The 18,990-nt window shown below is 34.5% G+C and overlaps 1 protein-coding gene across 6 annotated transcripts; it reads left to right on the top strand.

Moving 5' to 3' along the window:
• The first annotated feature begins 319 nt into the window (after positions 1–319).
• LOC141721743 (uncharacterized) lies at positions 320–7,868 on the top strand. Of its 6 annotated transcripts, none has more exons than XM_074524807.1 (8): positions 320–669; positions 1,449–1,563; positions 1,661–1,747; positions 1,828–2,514; positions 4,352–4,712; positions 5,944–6,025; positions 6,214–6,453; positions 7,277–7,868. In XM_074524807.1, the coding sequence occupies exons 1-7, from the start codon at positions 505–507 to the stop codon at positions 6,418–6,420; spliced, it is 1,704 nt and encodes a 567-aa protein (XP_074380908.1). In that variant the 5' UTR covers positions 320–504; the 3' UTR covers positions 6,421–6,453; positions 7,277–7,868. The 6 variants fall into 6 exon arrangements, 5 of the variants coding, with proteins under 5 accessions (XP_074380908.1, XP_074380909.1, XP_074380910.1 ...); XM_074524808.1 differs by having other exon boundaries at positions 5,947–6,025; XR_012574835.1 differs by lacking the exon at positions 7,277–7,868 and having other exon boundaries at positions 4,352–4,716; positions 6,214–6,232.
• The last annotated feature ends 11,122 nt before the right edge of the window (positions 7,869–18,990 follow it).

Genomic DNA, 18,990 nt, shown 5'->3' on the forward strand with positions numbered 1-18,990 from the left:
ATGGCCTACTTGTTGGTGATTACTTGTTTATAGTTTTTGACAGTTGCTAATCAACATCATTTGGATCATGACCTTTTCATCTTATCTGAAGAATCTCCATCAAAATCACCTCTCTGTATCCTTTTCTTTAAGCTGCTCATATTTTATTTTTCTAAAAGATAAATTCAATATGATATGCCGAGTGAAAGACAAATAATAAAAAGTATATAGTAAATATATTGAATGTAGGTAGTTGAATTTATGTTTAAAATAATAGGGTAATTGAGAGTTGGTTAAATTTGGCACAAGATATAGCACCAACCACTGAAGATGTGATATTATTTTAGCACCAAAGCTCGCTATTGGACTTCGCTCTTAATTTAGCTGAATGCTGATACAATATATATACAGATAGATACAATCAACTGCCAAAGCTAACAACTACTGTATCTAATCTGTGTCTATAGATTTGTAACAGACTGTAAATGTGGCGAGCACGACATTCTACAACACAATTCATCAACAATGCCGGAGCTAGGGTTTCAACCTCACAACAACTCGCCGAGTTCTGGACTCGGTGCAACTCGTGATGTGAGTCCTGACTCAGTCATTTTCAGCGCCGATTCGAGTTTCTTCTCCTCCGCTTCTTGTAGTGTTGAGCGCTGTTCCTTTGCTTCCGAATCGTCTCAGGTCTCTCTCTCTCTCCCTCTCTCTGTCCGTTCCTCTCTCTCTCTCTCTCTCTCTCTCTCTCTCTCTCCCTCCCTCTATTTCTGTTAGTTTCAGCTCCAATTTAGGCTAATTTGTTCCAATTAGAGCTGAAATTCGTTGTTTAATCAGTTCTAAATATCAATTTACTTATGCACATCTATATATGCATATATTGTGTATGTATATATAGTGCGATGATTGTTAATTTAGCGCAGATTTAGTACTGGAGAGCTCATTTCCAACTAAATATCACATCTCTCTCTCTCTCTCTCTCTCTCTCTCCCTCCCCCCTCTCCCTCTCTCTCTATCTCCCTCCCTCTCCGTGTTTGGATAGTGCGAGGGAATTGATGATTTAGCATAGATTTATTACTGAATACTGAATAGCTCATTTCGAATTGCATATATATATATGTGTTTGTGTGTTTGTTTTGTATGATTTGATATTAGATGATATGAAATTATGTGTATGATATGATATAGATCTGATCACGTTATTGTTATGTTAAATGTGCTTCATGCATAATTGATTTATGACGTTTTGTTGTTATGTGTATCAGTGGATGTATAATATTTGATATATTGTATTGACATCACATCAGAATAGAAAGAAAGTTAATTAAAAATAGATTATGCAGTTCGAATTTTTTGTCTAATTAAAGACATAATATCTAATAGCTTGTACTTTATAGGGGAAATCTAGTGCTAAAATTCCAATTTTGTCGATTAAGGTATATTCATATATTTTTTGTTTGAACTAGCAGCATTTGGCTGTACATGAATGCGGTGAGAGTTTTTCTAGTGGTCCAGATCTACATCCAAAGAAATCCACAGTATGTAAGAATAGTCTCGTGTGCAGGAAAGTCGAAAACAGCAATGGTAATCATTAAATCACAGCTAAATTTGTATCTTAGAGAGCCAGTTATAATTCAACTTGTTACTTATTGCTTTGTTTTTTTCTAATTTGAATGCTCAGTTGAGAAAGAAGACACGAAGGTAGAAACCGATGATGAAAATCAAGTACTAGATTCAGCACGAAGCTCCTTTTCACAAGCACTAAAAGGTGAAATGCGTTGAGTTATAGTAAATTTTCAGTTTTACTTTCGGAGTCTGAAATGCTTATGAAGTTGATTAAATAATCAGATTGTCAAGTACGGAGGTCAAAATTCGAGGCTTTGTTGAAGAAATCAGACAGGCGAAGACCTGCTTCGCTAGATATGAATAATAACTTGACAAATGTCACAAGCTCTTCCCCACGATTTGGAGTCATTAAGAAGAGTGCTGCTTTAACACGGTCAACTGGAACATTTCCTAGTCCCGGAACACCAAATTTTAGTCACACAAGTACTGTAATGCAGAAAGGATGGAGTTCAGAACGTGTAGCTTTGCCTACAAGTGCTAACAGGAGAACAGTTAATAATGCTTTGCTGCCATTCAATAATGGAAGGACATTGCCTTCTAAATGGGAGGATGCCGAGAGGTGGATCTCTAGTCCAGTTTCAGGAGATAGTTCTTCACGGCCTTCATTTCCGCAGCCACAAAAACGGCCCAAAGCAAAGAGTGGGCCTTTGGGTCCACCTAGAACTGCATACTACTCAATGTACTCACCAGCTGTGCACATGTTTGATGGAGGGATAGTTGAAAATTTTATGGCGGCATCTCCATATACAGCTGGAGTGATTGCTACTGATAGTTTGTCGGTTCGACATGACACAGGGTACGGAGGGAGCGGAAGTTTTTATGATCGTATGGAACCCTGCATCGGAAGATCAGTCAGTGTACACGGTTGCTCCGGAACACTATCTCAATCACTATTGCCAAGCTCAGACGGTACTTCCTATATCTCCAGGGCTTTTATAAATACTAAATAATTAAATTTTGGATTTGAATTGTGTATGATTTGTTATACAACATTTTTTTGCTTACCTTGGTCGCTTTCAATATTGATTTTAAGTTATGTCAATTTGACATCTGTAAAAAAGTCATGTATTTTGGACTGCCAAGAAACTATTGTGACTTGCCTCATGTTTTGATAGTAATTAATGTAAAATCATAAGCCTGATGTCGTTTCAATATGTAGATATCACTTTTGACCATGGTTGTCACGACGCTAAGTCGAGGCGAGTTGATGGACCTCCGCCTAGTCGATCAGTCGTGGACTAGTCGTAGACTAGTCGACCAAAACAAATATAACTATAATAAATATAATATAACATATATGTATATTTTCTATAATTTAGGCTTCTAAATTCCAAGTTTCTAGCATCTACCAAAATATTGTAGATCAGATCCTTGTATTTCATATCCAAGGATGAGGACTTGTCACAACTTACAATTCACAACTTTGTTAATTATTATAACTTACAATTAAAACTAACAAGTACATACATTCATACATGATACATATATGTATATATACAATCAAATTTGTAGACATATACACACATAATATATATGTATAGTTATAAAATATCATATTATACTTATATTGTCGTACATATATGTATATAACTATATATATATATATGAAAGAAGAAGAAAATGAAGCTTAATGTGAATTAAGGTTAAAGAAGATTGATAAGTGGAAAAGCTCAGTATATGTCATTTAGGGCTGGGTTGCACAGTTTGTCTTGTTGGATTAGAAATTAGGGTTGAAATCTCTGTTAAAATGGATTTGAACAGGATTTTGGCCTTCAAAATAAACCAGCCGATGACCTGGAACGACTAGTCGGCTCGACTAGTCGCCCAGTCAGTCGACTAGTCGCCCAGTCAGTCGACTAGTCGCTCGACATATCTGATTTTCTCCAGTCGACAAGTTCAGTCGACTTTTAAATCTCGACTGCTCGACTAGTCGTCGACTAGTCGCGACTAGTCGAGCGCCGTGACAACCATGCTTTTGACGCTAAGACAGCTAAAAGAACGTAAAAAATTATGATTGGTTGTAGATTTGCATTTAACAATTAAACAAGGAGGAAGAGCACCTTTTTGATGTTTTCTTTTCCCTAGTGGATTATGAGTTTTTTCCCAAAATTTATGCTTTGTATTTGACCACTAGCTAGCATAGATACCCCTGCAATTCCCCTACACTGACTTTTAAGTTAAAAGCGTCTGAAGGCCTGGTGTTGCTGATTCACCCAGAAGAGGTGAGAGCTTCTAAATCAGAGCTCAAAACTTTCTGCCTCTGCATTCACATCAGCCAAGTGGATAAAATCCAAGCAGTTTGGCGCTGTATTTTCCATTTTAACAAGTTGTTTCACACAAATAACTTATGTACATTACTTGAGCGTAGTTATTTATAGCTAGGTTTATTTCCATGATTGTGCTTGTACCCTTTGTAGATGCTTTCCATTTGTGGCATATTGCAAATTTTTACATTGTTCAAATGTTTAATGTTCATGATAATGTATTTTAAAAGCAATGAATTAATAGATGTTTCTAAACCTCGCATCTAAACTGCCTCTAACTATGAGTAGCTTTTCGATGTTATGTAAATTTGCAAAATTAAGCTCAACCAGAATATCCCCAATGTTATTAGAAGGATATTAAGGGTCGAACAATATTCTGTATCAGTTACATTGTTATTTTGGCCAGTATAGTTTGTGATTTGACAAGTCTACAGGTAGTATCCCATTTTCTGACTGTGACTCGTTGCCTGAACTCAACACAGATAGGAAGCCTGACAATGTTGAAGATGAGGGCACGAACATTTCACGGGATATTTCAAGAAGGAATATGGCAACTCAGATGAGCCCCGAGAAAAGCCCACACTCATCTCCCAAAGAAAGGCACTGTTTCGCCTCGTCAACTAACCCTGTGTTACCCAGTGTGGAGTGGCAGGATTCTCAATTCCCTAAACAAGTAAGGGATGTGCAGGTTGATGAACGAGTCACCATGAGTCAGTGGTGCAAGAAAACTAAATCTCGAACTACAGGAGAGGACTCGGGAAATTGTGATGACTGGAAAAAGAAAGCTTTGGAAATCAGGTCCACCAATTGGGAAGTTTCTAAGACTGCAAACAACATTTCCACGTATGTATGTATATATAGCTATTATATATCTTTGATATTGATATAAATAAATACAAAGAATCAAGTATGTCATAGTTTTAGTAATAAACCTCCTGACATAAAAAGAAGTAATAAACCTTAGATAATACTATTCAGAATCCCTAAAACTCTTAGGGCAATAAAGTTGACTGTTAAGATATCATCCTTGTGCATTTTAATTGATGAAGATATCATATTATAATTATTTGGTGTATTTGAGCTACTTGCACTTCCTCTGAGAACTTAACAGGTTTTTGCAACATAACTGTTTTAGCTATTAATTCACTCAGTTATTGTATATCAAGCGCTTTATCCAACAGGAACCAATTTTTGAAGTCCTCTTTCAGTTCATAAATGTACGGTATGGCAAACTTAATATATGATAGTTTTCTGTATATCCCAAGACAAAAAATAAAAGTTGCATACAAGTTAGAATGAATATTCTTTAGGAATAAGTATTTTATGTGTAACACACAGGGCCATACTCCTGTCTCCTATATATATAAAATTTAATTTCTTCTACATTTAAAATGTCAATTTCACTTCAATTTAATGATTTTTTTTACTTGATTTAAGGAACTACTTGGTAATGGTATATTTGCTTATAAGAGCAAGTCCAATGCAATGCTATAAGTGATGCCATTTCTATAATTTGAAATCAAATGTCAAAAATTTCAACTCCAAAGGAGTTCTATACTTGGATGCAAATATGTATATATGCATCCTTGGTTATAAATTTGAAACCAAGGATGCATTTATGCATCTAACCACATCATCATCCTACTACAAATGAGATGCATGTTGGTGTACTTTAAATGAAACTTAGGGCAAAGTGACAAAATTTAGGTAAATAAGGAAATATTTGGTTTCAAAATGCATTTAGCATTGGAGTTGAAGTTTTTTTTTAGCACCAAATGACACTTTTTGATGCCAAATTATAGCAATAACTATAGCTATTTTCATCTTGCATTGGACTTGCTCTAAGGATGGCAAAAAAGCTAAAGGCAAACTGGATACATAGATGTCTGGATTTGTGTAATTTTTTACTGCAACTTTTAAATATATGCAATGTGAAAGTATACAGAAAATTGAAATAAAGACTCCGCAGCACTGCCCTTGCCCTCAAGAACTGTTTACTCTTAATGTTACGATAATTCCACTATATATCCAAGCCTATAGAGTTATGTTATAATAGCAAATGCAATTATTTCAGTAGTAAGAGAGAAGAAGCCAGAATTACTGCCTGGGAGAACCTGCAGAAGGCAAAAGCTGATGCAGCAATACGGAAACTGGAGGTACTCTTTCTAATTTCTATTATCTACGGGGAATTGAATTCCAGTGACCTATAAGTTTTTGAGTTATATGTCATCTATTGTATAATTACCTGCTAATAAAATATACTCGCCTTTTCTGACTAAACTCAAAAGTGAAAGACAAGAATATTAAATTTTCTAGCTTTCTAACGTGAAGTGTGTTATTCAAGATGAAACTAGAAAAGAAGAGATCATCATCCATGGATAAGATTATGAAAAAGTTCAAAACAGCTCAGAAGAAGGCCCGGGAAATGAGGAACTCCGATGTAGTTAACCCAGCTCACCAAGTTTCTACAACTTCCCATAAGCTCATATCTTTCCGCAGGACTCGCCAGATTAGTTCTCTAAGTGGCTGCTTCACCTGCCATGCACTATAACCCTAGGGCCTTGTACATCTTCCTCTACATAATGTAAGATTTTGTAACCATGTTACTACGTAAGTTTGTGTTTCAGACTTTCAGTGAACCTTAACTCAGACCCTACTTTATGAATTTATGACATGATATCAAATTTTGCCGAATGCCAGACATCATGCTTCATATTTACTTTATAGACTGATGTATGGTTTATTTTGATTAATTTTTTTGAAAGCTTTTCATTATGGAGAAAATACCAAAAATATCAAGTTGGCTCAGTCGTCTTTATCTTAATTCTTACATGCCTCCAGAATTCTCTTTTCCCTATTTTTTTTATTTACTTCTTTTTTTATATAATTTAGTTTTTTTTATATAATTTAGTTTTTATTTGCATGCCTATGGGTTTATAACATCGTCTTGAAGTGTTATGCCCATTTTGATTCAACAATACTGAACTATTATTGAAACCCTGATGATTAATTTCATGACTGCATGATCAGGTTCTTTGTTTGATTATTTGGAAATGCATGTTAATGATCCACAAATATAATATGATTTAGCGTATCTAGAGTTCTTATTTCAAAATCAAAGGCACATCTTTCTCATAAAAAAATTAGTAAATTGCAAGATGGTGGCTAAAGTATATGTAGTGCAGCATTTTGATTGCTCAATTTAAAATTGAATCTAGTAGAATTCTACTCTCCATAAATTTCAGCCACCACTTTGGTAATTTACTTTCAAGAATATATAGTACAACTTTCAGTACCTTGGTCTCGTAGCGTTTTTTTTAAGTTTAGAATGAAATCAAACTAAGCAGTGCATAATTCGTTGCAGTTATAAATATTGACTAGTATGAATTAATCTTCTTATATTTCAGGCTATTACGGGATGGAGACATGGTGTAGCTGTGGATGAAGTGTGAAACTTTTACTATCAGATCCGCTAATGATCAGCATTCAACATTCTGCATTGGTAGGTGATAACCCAATATATAGATTCAGAGTTGTGAGGAGCCAAATAATCAGGTCCTTGTTTCAAAATCATATTGATTTGAGTAGTAATATTTCCGTGTATATCAACCTCTGGCGTTTTATGACATTTTTAAAATACGAGAAAATATCTGTCATTTCATGAATGAACTAATTCTTCAGAAAAGACAGTTGTTTTCTGAAAAGACAGTTGCTTTCTAAGATTTGGTTCTAGACTTCGAGTAGTTATTAGATGTATGAATGTATTTCTACGTAGTGATAGAAATCTTAAGAAATGTGATAAATAGCATGCTGAGCTATAGCTGATTTGGTGTTGCACATTAGAGATAGGCTTCTGGTAATTTGTTTAGTCATTACCTGTAATTTTCCATTGCTATTTTCAGCAATTGTGTCATTATTTGAAACAAAATTGTGTTGTTTCTGACTAATTTTATGTAACTCAATATGTATAGCGTTCTAAATCAAGTTTCATTTCTTTTCTTTGTTTTTTAATGCTATCATTTATTTCCTATGTTTATTTTTGGTGTTGATCATATATTTATGTTAAACTCAGTAGCTTTGATATTGCGGAAGTAATGAACAAGCTTAATGAAAGTAAGAAAGTAATTGAACAATATGAATTAGACCCATGAATGTATCTAACTACAATCCATTGTAACAGACTAGAGAGGGGAAATGTTCAGAGAGAGAAAAATGTTTTAGATTGATTAACATCAAAACTTAACCAAAAAGTTAACAGATACTAGTTTATATACTAGTAAATCAATGCTGAGCTGGCTCAATTACTAACTAACTACTCTGTATCTCAACCACTAGTAAAATGTTGAGCTGGAAATTCAATAGCCTTCCTTAGATTTGCAGGGAAAACCATACCCCACTTGGACAGCAGAAAATTGAACTGAGATGAAGGAGTTATTTTAGCAAGAACATCCGTCAGTAGAGAATGTGTGGGAAGGTATGTTAATTGCACCAATTTTTATAAAATCTTGTCACGAGTAAAATGACAATCGAGTTCTATATGCTTGGTACGCTCATGACAAACAGGATTACGAGCTATGTGAAGTGCAGATTGATTGTCACAGTGAAGAGCTACTGGCTTGAGGTATGTAACTCCAAGTTCCTTCAACAAACACACTACTCATGTAACCTCAGCAACTGCTGAAGCCATAACACGATATTCGACTTCAGCAGAGGATTCAGAGACTGTGCGTTGTTTTTTAGATTTCCATGTAACTAGCGAATTCCTTAAAAGCGGGAATCAACACAAGAAGCCCAATCTGCATCTGAAAAGGCCTGTAAGGTTAACTGATCTGTTGCTCGAAGAAGAATGCCTTGCGTTATTGTTCCAGCCAAATAGTGCACTGTGTGATGAAGAGCAGCTAAATGAGAAGAATGAGGAGCATGCATATACTGACTTAGAATTTGGACAGTGTAGGAAAGATCAGGACATGTATTGATTAAGTAGTTTAACTTACCAACCAAAGACCTCTACATATCAGGATTAAAAATTAAATCACCATCATTTTGGGACAATTTCAAATGTACTGATAAAGGGGTACAATTTGTACCAGAAAGATCAATGCACGCGTCAGATAACAACTCCCTAGAAAATTTTTGTTGGCAAAAATTAATCTCATCGGAAGTATGAGTAACTTCAATGTCTAAGATAAAAAGAAGATCACCAAGATTTTTAATGCAATTTGAAAATCAAGATGAGTTTTAAGACCTTGAATGGCTGAAATGTCATCACCAGTAAAAAATAACATCATCAACATAAACCACTGCAATACAGAGTTTCCCACCATTATGTCGAATGAACAAACTATAATCGTTTTTAAACTGCTTGAAACCTTGACAAATTAATTCTTCAACCAGCTTTTCATGCCACTCTCGAGAAGTTTGCTTGAGCCCATATAGTGATTTTTGGAGCAAGCAGACAAGATTGTGAGGATTAGGAAGACCCTCTGGAACATGCATATACTTTCTCCTTTAATGAACTGTGCATAAAAGCATTGTTTACATCAAGTTGATGTAAACCCCAGTGTCTAGAAGCAGCTAAAGACAGAAGAATGCGTACAGTGCTCATTTTAACAACAGGAGAAACGTCTCCTCATAATCAATTTCATAATGTTGATTATACCTTTTAGCTACAAGACGTGCCTTACAACGTTCCAAGCTTCCATCAGATTTGAGTTTTACTTTATAAACCCACTTAGATACAATAGGTTTCTTATTTGCTGGTAAAAGGACTAAGTCCAATGTATGATTATCATGTAAAGCTTCTAACGCGTTCTTCATAACATCAATCCAAACATGATCTGCTGAAACCTTCGCGGTTTCTTTTCTTCGGTTTTCACAAATTCAGGCACAAATCTCGACAACTCTGTAAACTTGGCCTCATATTCTGCTACAGTCATCTTATCCTGTTTCAATTCCAGAAACTTAATCTCCATATGGGTTTCCATAAATCTAGGGAAATACTTGTCTAAGAACAGTCAGGTAAATCTATCCCATGAAATCACAGCATCAGTTTCTAGGTTTCATTTGGACTCCCACCAGTAGTTAGCTTTTCCTTTCAGCATGTAAGAAGCGAAAATGGTCTTATGTCGTTCCTCAACACCTATTATCTCGAAGGACTTTTCTATCTCCTTGAGCCAGGCCCGTGCTTTAACGGGGTCGGCAGATCCTAGAAACTCTGGGGGTTTGAGAGATTTGAAGGCTCTAAAGGCAGTAGCTGCAGTCTGTGGGCAGCATGTGGCTGTGGTGGAATAGGCTGTTGGTTCAGATTTGCTCTTAACAGTTTCATAAATTCATTCATGGGGTTTCCTCCCTGATGGGTATCCTCAGCTTCTTCTTCTACATATTCTTCCTCATCATATTCATTATAGTCTAAGTCCTCTTCACTTTCCTCATTCACTACAGGGTCAGGTTCACCTCGTTGTTGGTTAACAGATTCTGCGGGCTGTGCCCTGCTTCCTCTTCTACGGGGTGGCATTGTTCTGATATTGAGAATTGGTCAACATAGTTGTAATTATAACAGTTGGATTATTTTATTCATATGTAAGCATGTCATTTATTATCTAGCAGGTTTTTTTTATAAAGTGCAATAATATAGATATCAATTTCTTAATAACTGCTTAGATATATATTAATAAAATCTCCCATTTATATCTTGGGGGACGAAACAACTAGCTGAGTTCATACATGCCTGATTAAGATACATCACTACTAGTCCTGAAATGAAAATACATAAGTCGTGTACCGTGAAGGGCTATGAACGCTATCTACTACTAGCTATCCTATCAAAATTGGTGACAAGTCACCCAGCCTTCTTCAAGGTCCATATCTAGTCACTAGTCTCTCAGTCACTATCACTGCGAGTGAGGTCACACACCCTCCTCATCGCTCCTGCAATCATCAGCTCTGCATCGACTACCGGGATGTATCCTCCCACCGCTGTCATCCTCATCTGAACCCTGGTACGGAGCTCGATCCCATCGATCTCTCTTCGGGCTATGGCTGAGGAAGCAGCTCTGAAATCTCCTGGGTATCCTAGTCGGGTGGCTCTCTCAGCTGTTAGTGCCTGGCATAACTCCCCAATGTGAGCAGATGCCGCAGTGATCTCAGCATTAAGCTGTCCCACTACCCAGTCGTGTACGGCTACATGCATGGTCGCCGGTGGTGGTAGAGGTGAATATGGGTCGCTAGAGGATATGTCATAAACCTCGTGAATCTGTGCACATATCGCCTCTTCCTCATCATCATCAGTATAGGGCATAGGGCTCTAAATCCCTGGGGGTGGTGTAGGAGAGCGAATAGCTGGGTGAGGGTACATCTCTACATCTCTCCAGACTACGCCATTATCTATGGGGACAGGAAGGTCAGTCACCTCCTCTAGGACATCCTCAGTAGGGTCATCATCTGAATCATCAATGGGTGGGCTCTCTGGCTCGGGGATAGGGTCACGCTCAGGGATCATGACATCATCAACATAATCAATCTCCCTCCTAGGCTCCACTGGTACCTGACACAATAGGCAAGGTGTTACTAACTTAGAGTCTGAATTCCCTTGAGGGTAAAACTGTTAAGACTACCGTGTAGCCCGACGACGAACTCGACTTGAGCTCTAATTGATTATTTTATTATTCCTATGTCTACATATTTTATATCCTATCGTTTCCAAGATTTGATAACCTAAGGCTCTGATACCATTTCTGTGGCGCCCCAAAACCCGGGGTCAGGAGTCTCGGAGGCCACGCCATCTAAACTCTTACAACTACACAACTCACACTACAATATATAAATACTCACGATTCATGACCCCACACTTATCACACACACACACTTACATGTTATTGGCTTGGAAATGAACCATTCATAACTAGAGTAATTTTCAATCATCAAGTGATATTTATTACAACCCAAAAGTAATTAATCTTACCAGGGAATGACCTTTAGGAAAGGCTAGTCCGCCGACCAAATATACGTTTCTTGTTTATTACCTTACATAAGTCATACTTATAAATAAGCCGAACTATAAACAACTGAAAACTAATCCAGCTTATTCTGACTACCTGTCGTACAACACCAAACAATCTACGTAACAAGTGTGAGCTATAATGCCCAGCATAATAATGTACAGTATGAAAATGACTGTATGATAACATCATATATGATAATTATGTTTTATTCTAAAATAGTTTTCCTTGGTGATACACACCTTCTATTGAAAACAATTTTTTTAAGGGATTTTATTATCCTGCGAATACCTTAATAGTAATCCCAACACATAGGCGTGGGTTACGGTATTGCATCATAATTCTAATTGGAAGAATTAGGACATCCGTTGGAGCCATCGCATACGATGATCAGTCGTACTGTGATAAAAGTAACCTTTTCTACTAGTAGAGAGATGACACCTTCACATCTCGGTTATCACCCTTGCCGCATACGGGCTATGTGTCCTCATTTCGGGTATACACACACTTCGCAGGTCCATAGGTACATATTGTACTGTCTCCTACGGTATCAGTAGTCTATCCAATACACTAAGTACTTGGATCCTACCCCTACCTTGTCCTTTAGGAAATTCTATCATATCTCGAGAACTCGAACCACATCGAAGTTCCTCCAAGCGTTTTGCTTGTTGATAGGCATAGATTTACTTTATATATATATATATATGTACTTCCGAAAGTTTCGGAGGAAGTACTAAGGATGTGAGTTGACCGTTGTCAACAGATAATTTAAATAGGGGGGAAAGTTTCTCCTTGAAACTATATTCATAATATTAAATAAGTCGGGATAATATTCTCCGACGATATGCAATTATTCGAATGATATTCCGAAATCAGAAAGTATGTTTTAAATCGGGATCTATGATTTTAAATCAAAATAAACCCTTTAATAAATAATAATTAATAAATGATAATCGATAAATAATTAAACCTCGAACGAGTTTGCTTTCTAAGAGAATATTTAAAATAATATTCCTCAACTAGTTTATGTTTACGCAATTAATAATCTTTAATGAGTAATCGGGTTTGAAATAAATAATTGTGGGGTATACTACTCCCATGATAAAAGAATAAGTATAAAGTATTTATTATTCGAACAATAAAATATAGTTGAGGGAATATTATCGTTGGGAAATCATTTTAATAAAAGTTCGAGGTGTTTTAATGTTTCGTAAGTGGACGTTGAGTCCCTTTTAAAACGTACTACTATGGACTTATAACCGTCCTATAATATCACCGGAATGATTCCCGGGTTTTATCTTAAATCCCGACCAGTTCTCGGTCTTATATAATATATCACGCTTAAAGCGGAATAAACATCTCACGATATATACTTATCGTACAACATTGCTATATTATGCGAAAATTCAACAACTACGTACCATGACAAACATGGTATTTATGCAATGATAATAAAACAATCCTTTCACAACACAACAGTAAAATGGAGTTGGGTTCGTAAACTTGCCCGGGTATCTCGAGGTGGAGGATACTCTAGGTTCCGCTCGGAAATCTATAACCATGAACACATTTCATTTCGTTAGGTTCCGTTCTAATTTATGGCAACTCGCACTCATCCGCTACTTATCATGCACCCTCTCAACTTATACTACCCTTATTATTCCTTTAAGTCATTATTCACATTATGGTCACTTCATTATTCTAAGTATCTTAGGTTCATTCTCATTTTCGTCGTCGGCTCCGCTTATGGATTCTTACGGTTTCTACTCGCGCGGTCTCGGCTCCGACATTTTTATAAAAATGAAAAATCATTATTCTCACTTGAAATTTTTATGGAAGTTAGAAAACTCAATATTTTACTCTCTGTAAAAATTTTATGATTTATGAACACTTTTAAGTCTATCCTTTATATTTTCAAAGTTCGTAATTTGTAGCAGTTTTCGTCGAGTAAATCGCTTTTCGTAAAACGGCCATAACTTTTGATCCGTAAATCGGAATCAAGCGATTCAAGCGCCTAAACGATCCTTATAACATTGTATACCCTAAACAAAGGTTATTTTTCAAGAAGCCTCAACATCTAAATAAAGAAAGGGTGGACGCCTACAGTTTACAACTTCGGTACTTTCTGCAGAAACTTAAAGTTACGATTCGTTGGTTTTAACGGAGTTACATTTACGATCGGGGTTTCGTTTACGCCCTAACTCTTAACACAACCACCAACAATCATCATATCATCATCAACACACAAAATCCTCTCAAGAACATCATGTTCTTGAGGCAACAACAATCAACCTTAATCTACTTAACTTAAACACCAAGATTTCATCAATACCACTCATTAAACTAGGTTTACTATCACATACTAAATGGATCTTAAAAATGAATCTTAAATAAAGTTGGGCCAAAGATTTTTACCTTTCTTGAAAACTTGAGATGTGTTCTTGAGGATGGTGGAGGCTTGGAAGTGCTTGGTATGATTTTTGGAACCTAAAACCACCATTGAAATCAAGAAACCAAAGAGAGGTTACTATTCATGGTTACTTTCTTATCATGGTTTAGTTAGTGCGTTACGTTTATTTAATCGTTTACGCGTTCGCTCGGTTGCTTAAACGTTCTTCGTAATACTTACTCGTAAATGGTCCGCGACGTAATTTCTTTCGTATTTATTCCCTATATTTTTAATTATCCTACTTGAATATAAATCCGTAGGGTTTTAATCTTGTAATAATATTGCGATTCCCGTAATCCTCGATGAGTCGTAAATACGGTCATTTTTCAAAGTTCGTTTTCTTCGAAAACTAATTGCGTTTACATACACTCATTTGGTTCGTATAATCGTAATATCAACTCCGAAACTTATTTTCTCATGCACTACATAGTGTGGGCTCAAAAGTTTTTCCCGTCCGTCAGAGTTACTATTCATTAAACGTTTTACAAGGTCTAAAAAATTCGAGTTATTACAGCAGTACTTCTCTAATGCTGATAGGGAGGCTTATTTGAGGGAGTTTCATTATATTGTGTAGCACGATGATGAGAGCATTACTGATTATATGGCGAGGTTTATATGGTTAACTGGATTTGCTGGGGCAGTTTCAATATAATCATGTTTTCATGTTTTTGTTTTTGGTCATGTCTAAGCTTGTGTAGTTGTGTGACATAATTTATGTACCGACATGCTAGGTAATTTATTTGTAATATTTTATACTAGTTTTGACTATACTTTTAGCATTTTAAAGATAATGATTTGAGTTTTAAAGAGATTTTTTTTGTATACATTAATTATTTGTATTAAATGGTGTGACCATGGTTTATGACCTTGAATTTAAACTATGGTCAAGAAGTTAAATAGTGATCGATTTTTTTTTTTAATATTATTTATAGATCATGGTTGGTAGTGTAAGATTAATAATTAGGTTAATGTTGTGCTTTTTATAATTTGTGTGTGTTGATTGTGGTCAGGTATTGTCAAATAAACAAGCAGAAGCCTCAGTATTAATTTATGTACTCTAGTTCGTTGTTGTTAATATGTCATAATTTTTTTTACATATTTATATTAATTAATAAACATAGAAAGAAACATATTCTAAGTATAAGTTATAATGTGTAAATTAGATCGCGGGTCGGGAACGTAGCAGATCATTTGTTGAGTTTGGTTAGTTTGATTATTTTTAATTTTTGAGGTACAGATTCTGTCCCCTTTTTATTCAGCGCTACTCCTTTTATCCATTATATTTATTTGATTCGTTCAGTTCTATTTTATGTTCATTCCGTTAATATTTGTTTGACCGTTTTAACTTCCGAAAATTGTTTTAAAAATTGATTTTGAAAATTTTAGATATCGGTTTATGCGATTTTCAAAATTTATTTATGACACCCTCTGTTTTGGAAATATGAATTACTTGTAACAGGTGATTTTAAAATTTTTTGAGAATATTATATTTGGACCTTTAGAGATTTAGGGTATACCGAGTTAACCAGCTGTAGGGGCACTACAACCATGTCATTGCGGCACCAGTGACATGACACTTCCGTGACAGTGTGATTGGTCACGGATTATCCTTCTGTTAGCTCTTGGGAGGAGTTTTTGGCCATTTGATATTTGTTCAGGATACGTGGGTGCACCTAGAGTTTGATTTGTGATTTGATTTATGGTGACGTTGTATATGCCGTACACGTTATCCATTCTGTTGCATGCATTAGGTACCCTATGATGTGTGTATTTGTATCTGTTCTGATCTCGGTATGAAATATCCTAACCCCTCGTTGCTTCAGCCTTACTTATTTTTAAAATTTTTGTTTTATTATAAATTAATGATTATTTATTTCTGATCTCTTGTTTTATAAACTGTATTCCAAATCCGTATTGGGCGTTTGACTCATGCCGTATTCTTTTTCTAGCAGATACTTAGGGGGATCTGGGACTGTGCGGCGGAGAGCTACCCCATTTATTGATTAGGATTTCGGACTTTATCAGTATCTAGATTTAATTTTTTATTTAGAGATTTCAACATTTATATTATTGGTTTAGACAGTTTGGAGATTTAATATTATTTTGGAGATTTTAAATTGTTTAATTATTTTTTTGAAATATATTAGTGCTCTGTTTGCAGGTTTATGGATTTTAAGTAATATCTCCTTCAATTTAAAGAAAAGTGTGTTACACTTTATCTATTTTATATTTTATATTACAAAATTATCTCTATTTTTATTAAAAAATATGCCAACTTGATCCATGCACTATACTAACTTTAATTCATATATTATTCTTAAATCTCGTGCGATACACGGGTTTCGTTAATATTTAAATAATTTTTAAATTTTATTTATCCAATTATATTTATATAAATATATAATAATTATGGATTTATAATAATAAAAAGTAAGTAATAAATTGTAGCCATAGTTGGTAGAATAAAATTTTGTTTTAATTTAGCGGCATAAAGAAATTATATCCGGTAGTTTAACAATTTAATAGTTTAACATATGTATAACAATATTAATTTTTATTTTTAATAACTGAAATACGAATTAATCGTTGAATCAAATTATATCATAATCCTATTTTTATAGTTTAATATAGATTTCGGTTCTATTATAAAAAGAGGGGAGGGAGAGGGGGAACTCTTTAAATTTTAAAGACTAACTCTAAGGGGGTGTATTCAATTAAGATTTTAGAGGATTTATAACAATTCATTGATTTTGAATGATTGTTGCTGATTTTGGCTGAATGCAAATATACGCGGGTTTTAACTGAATTGTTGAATAAATTTTGTAGAGTCTTGCTAATTTCAGTAGGGGAAAATGGATTTTTTTGTCACCCAACTTAACGTGTTTTTAGGAACTTACCATTCAACTATTTTGTTTTCTTTTACTCACTAATGTTAGGTTCGTATTTGTTTTTAGTCACTAACGTTAGGTTCAGATTTAATTATTAGCATTATGTCAATATTTGGTAGTATTATTAAAATATAGTGGTAGTCTGTAATATTTTAATGATTTGATATATGTCTATATCTTTGTATATAGTACTCCATATGTCCCCCAAGACGTTTACCTTGGTGATGAGAGTTTGACAAGCATTTTAGGGCTCCTAAAGATATAGTTTCATGAATTATTTTTTATTTTTTTCTTATAAATAATAATTTAACGTTTAAATTTTTATATAAAAAAAATCTTAAAAATAAGTTATAAAACTATGTTTGTAAGAAAAATATCTTGTGAGAGTTGTTTGATTTAATACCAAATTCACATTATTACAACATTATTATATTTTTTGTATTTATATATATACTTGTTTCACAATTCTATTAGAATGGATGAGTTTATAGTTCTGATTTTGGGTCGGTAAGAGTTGCATGAACGAGTTGTGATTGGTGATTTCATCGGGTTTTTGAAAGTGTTGTTTGGTAAAATATTGATATATAATTTTTTAATTTTTTATAAGTAATTTATGATGAGTTTGCTAATTTAATTATATTGAATTTTTTATTTTTTTTTATTTCCCAATAATTTTAGTACGAATTGCGATGCTTCATCCTAATAATTTTGGTTTTAAGCTTCGTACCCCACCTAAAAAATAACAGACGTATATGAACTGATTTTATGCGTCTGTTTACAATGTATATACATCTGTTCTGATCAGATTTTTAAAATAATATGCGTTATTCCTATAACATACATATATAATTCATACATTATACGACTCCTCCATATGCATCTAGCAAACACATATAAGCATTTTTATAAGACACATATAACACTTTTTGTACTAGTTATCACTATATTTTAATAATGCTATAGAAAATTGACAAAATACTAATAATCAAATCCGAACCTAACGTTAGTGATTAAAAAAAATCCGAACCGCCCGCAAGGGTTGGCTCAGTTGGTTAAAGAGAAGAAAATTGTCCTCTTGGTCACAAGTTCGAATTCCACGGGAGGAGAATTTATGATTATGCCTCTTGAGTCAGAGCCTGTCGCTTAAATGCGGTTTACCTTGGTTCACGTGGTTTGCAGGCTATTGCGTGAGCCCGTAGGGTTTACCCAGTGCGCACCCGAAGGGTAGCGACTGCGGGTTACCTACGATAAAAAAAAAATAAAAATCCGAACCTAATATTAGTGAGTAAAACAAAAAAAAATTATAGTTGAGTGATAAATTTATAAACACACAATAAGTTGGTAGACAAAAAAATTCATTTACCCTTTCAGTAGTGATTTCTACAAATCCATCAAAATCTCTTGGAATTTGCTAAGATTTCTGAAAATATAAAATACATTGGCAAATCCATCAGAATCTACAACTTTATAAAATACAAAATAATCTATGAATTTTTGATATACCATCAGATTTTAATGAAAAAATCATTAGATTTTAATAATTTTTTTTAAATTTAAATTAAATACCCCAGATTTTCAAAGACTTTTTTAATATCTATTGAATACATATTTTAGAAACTAAAACTAATCAATTAAGATTTTGATATGTTATTATCGAAGATTTTTAAAAAATCGAATGATTTATGATAACCGAACAGGCACCAGCTAGGCAGCTATCCTATAACAAGGTAGGGAGGAGAAAAAACAGAAAACAACATAGCTGAGCTAACTAAGCTCCAAGTAGTTGT

This window comes from Apium graveolens, chromosome 4 (genome assembly GCF_009905375.1).
Source record: "Apium graveolens cultivar Ventura chromosome 4, ASM990537v1, whole genome shotgun sequence".
NCBI classification, from domain to species: Eukaryota; Viridiplantae; Streptophyta; class Magnoliopsida; order Apiales; family Apiaceae; genus Apium; species Apium graveolens.

What these genes read in the sequence shown, in the direction of transcription:
- LOC141721743 (XM_074524807.1), top strand. Translation starts at nt 505, where the DNA reads ATGCCGGAGCTAGGGTTTCAACCTCACAACAACTCGCCGAGTTCTGGA. An exon ending in GAAAGTCGAAAACAGCAATG is followed by an intron (nt 1,564 to 1,660) that starts GTAATCATTAAA and finishes TTGAATGCTCAG; the next exon opens with TTGAGAAAGAAGACACGAAG. An exon ending in ACTGCAAACAACATTTCCAC is followed by an intron (nt 4,713 to 5,943) that starts GTATGTATGTAT and finishes CAATTATTTCAG; the next exon opens with TAGTAAGAGAGAAGAAGCCA.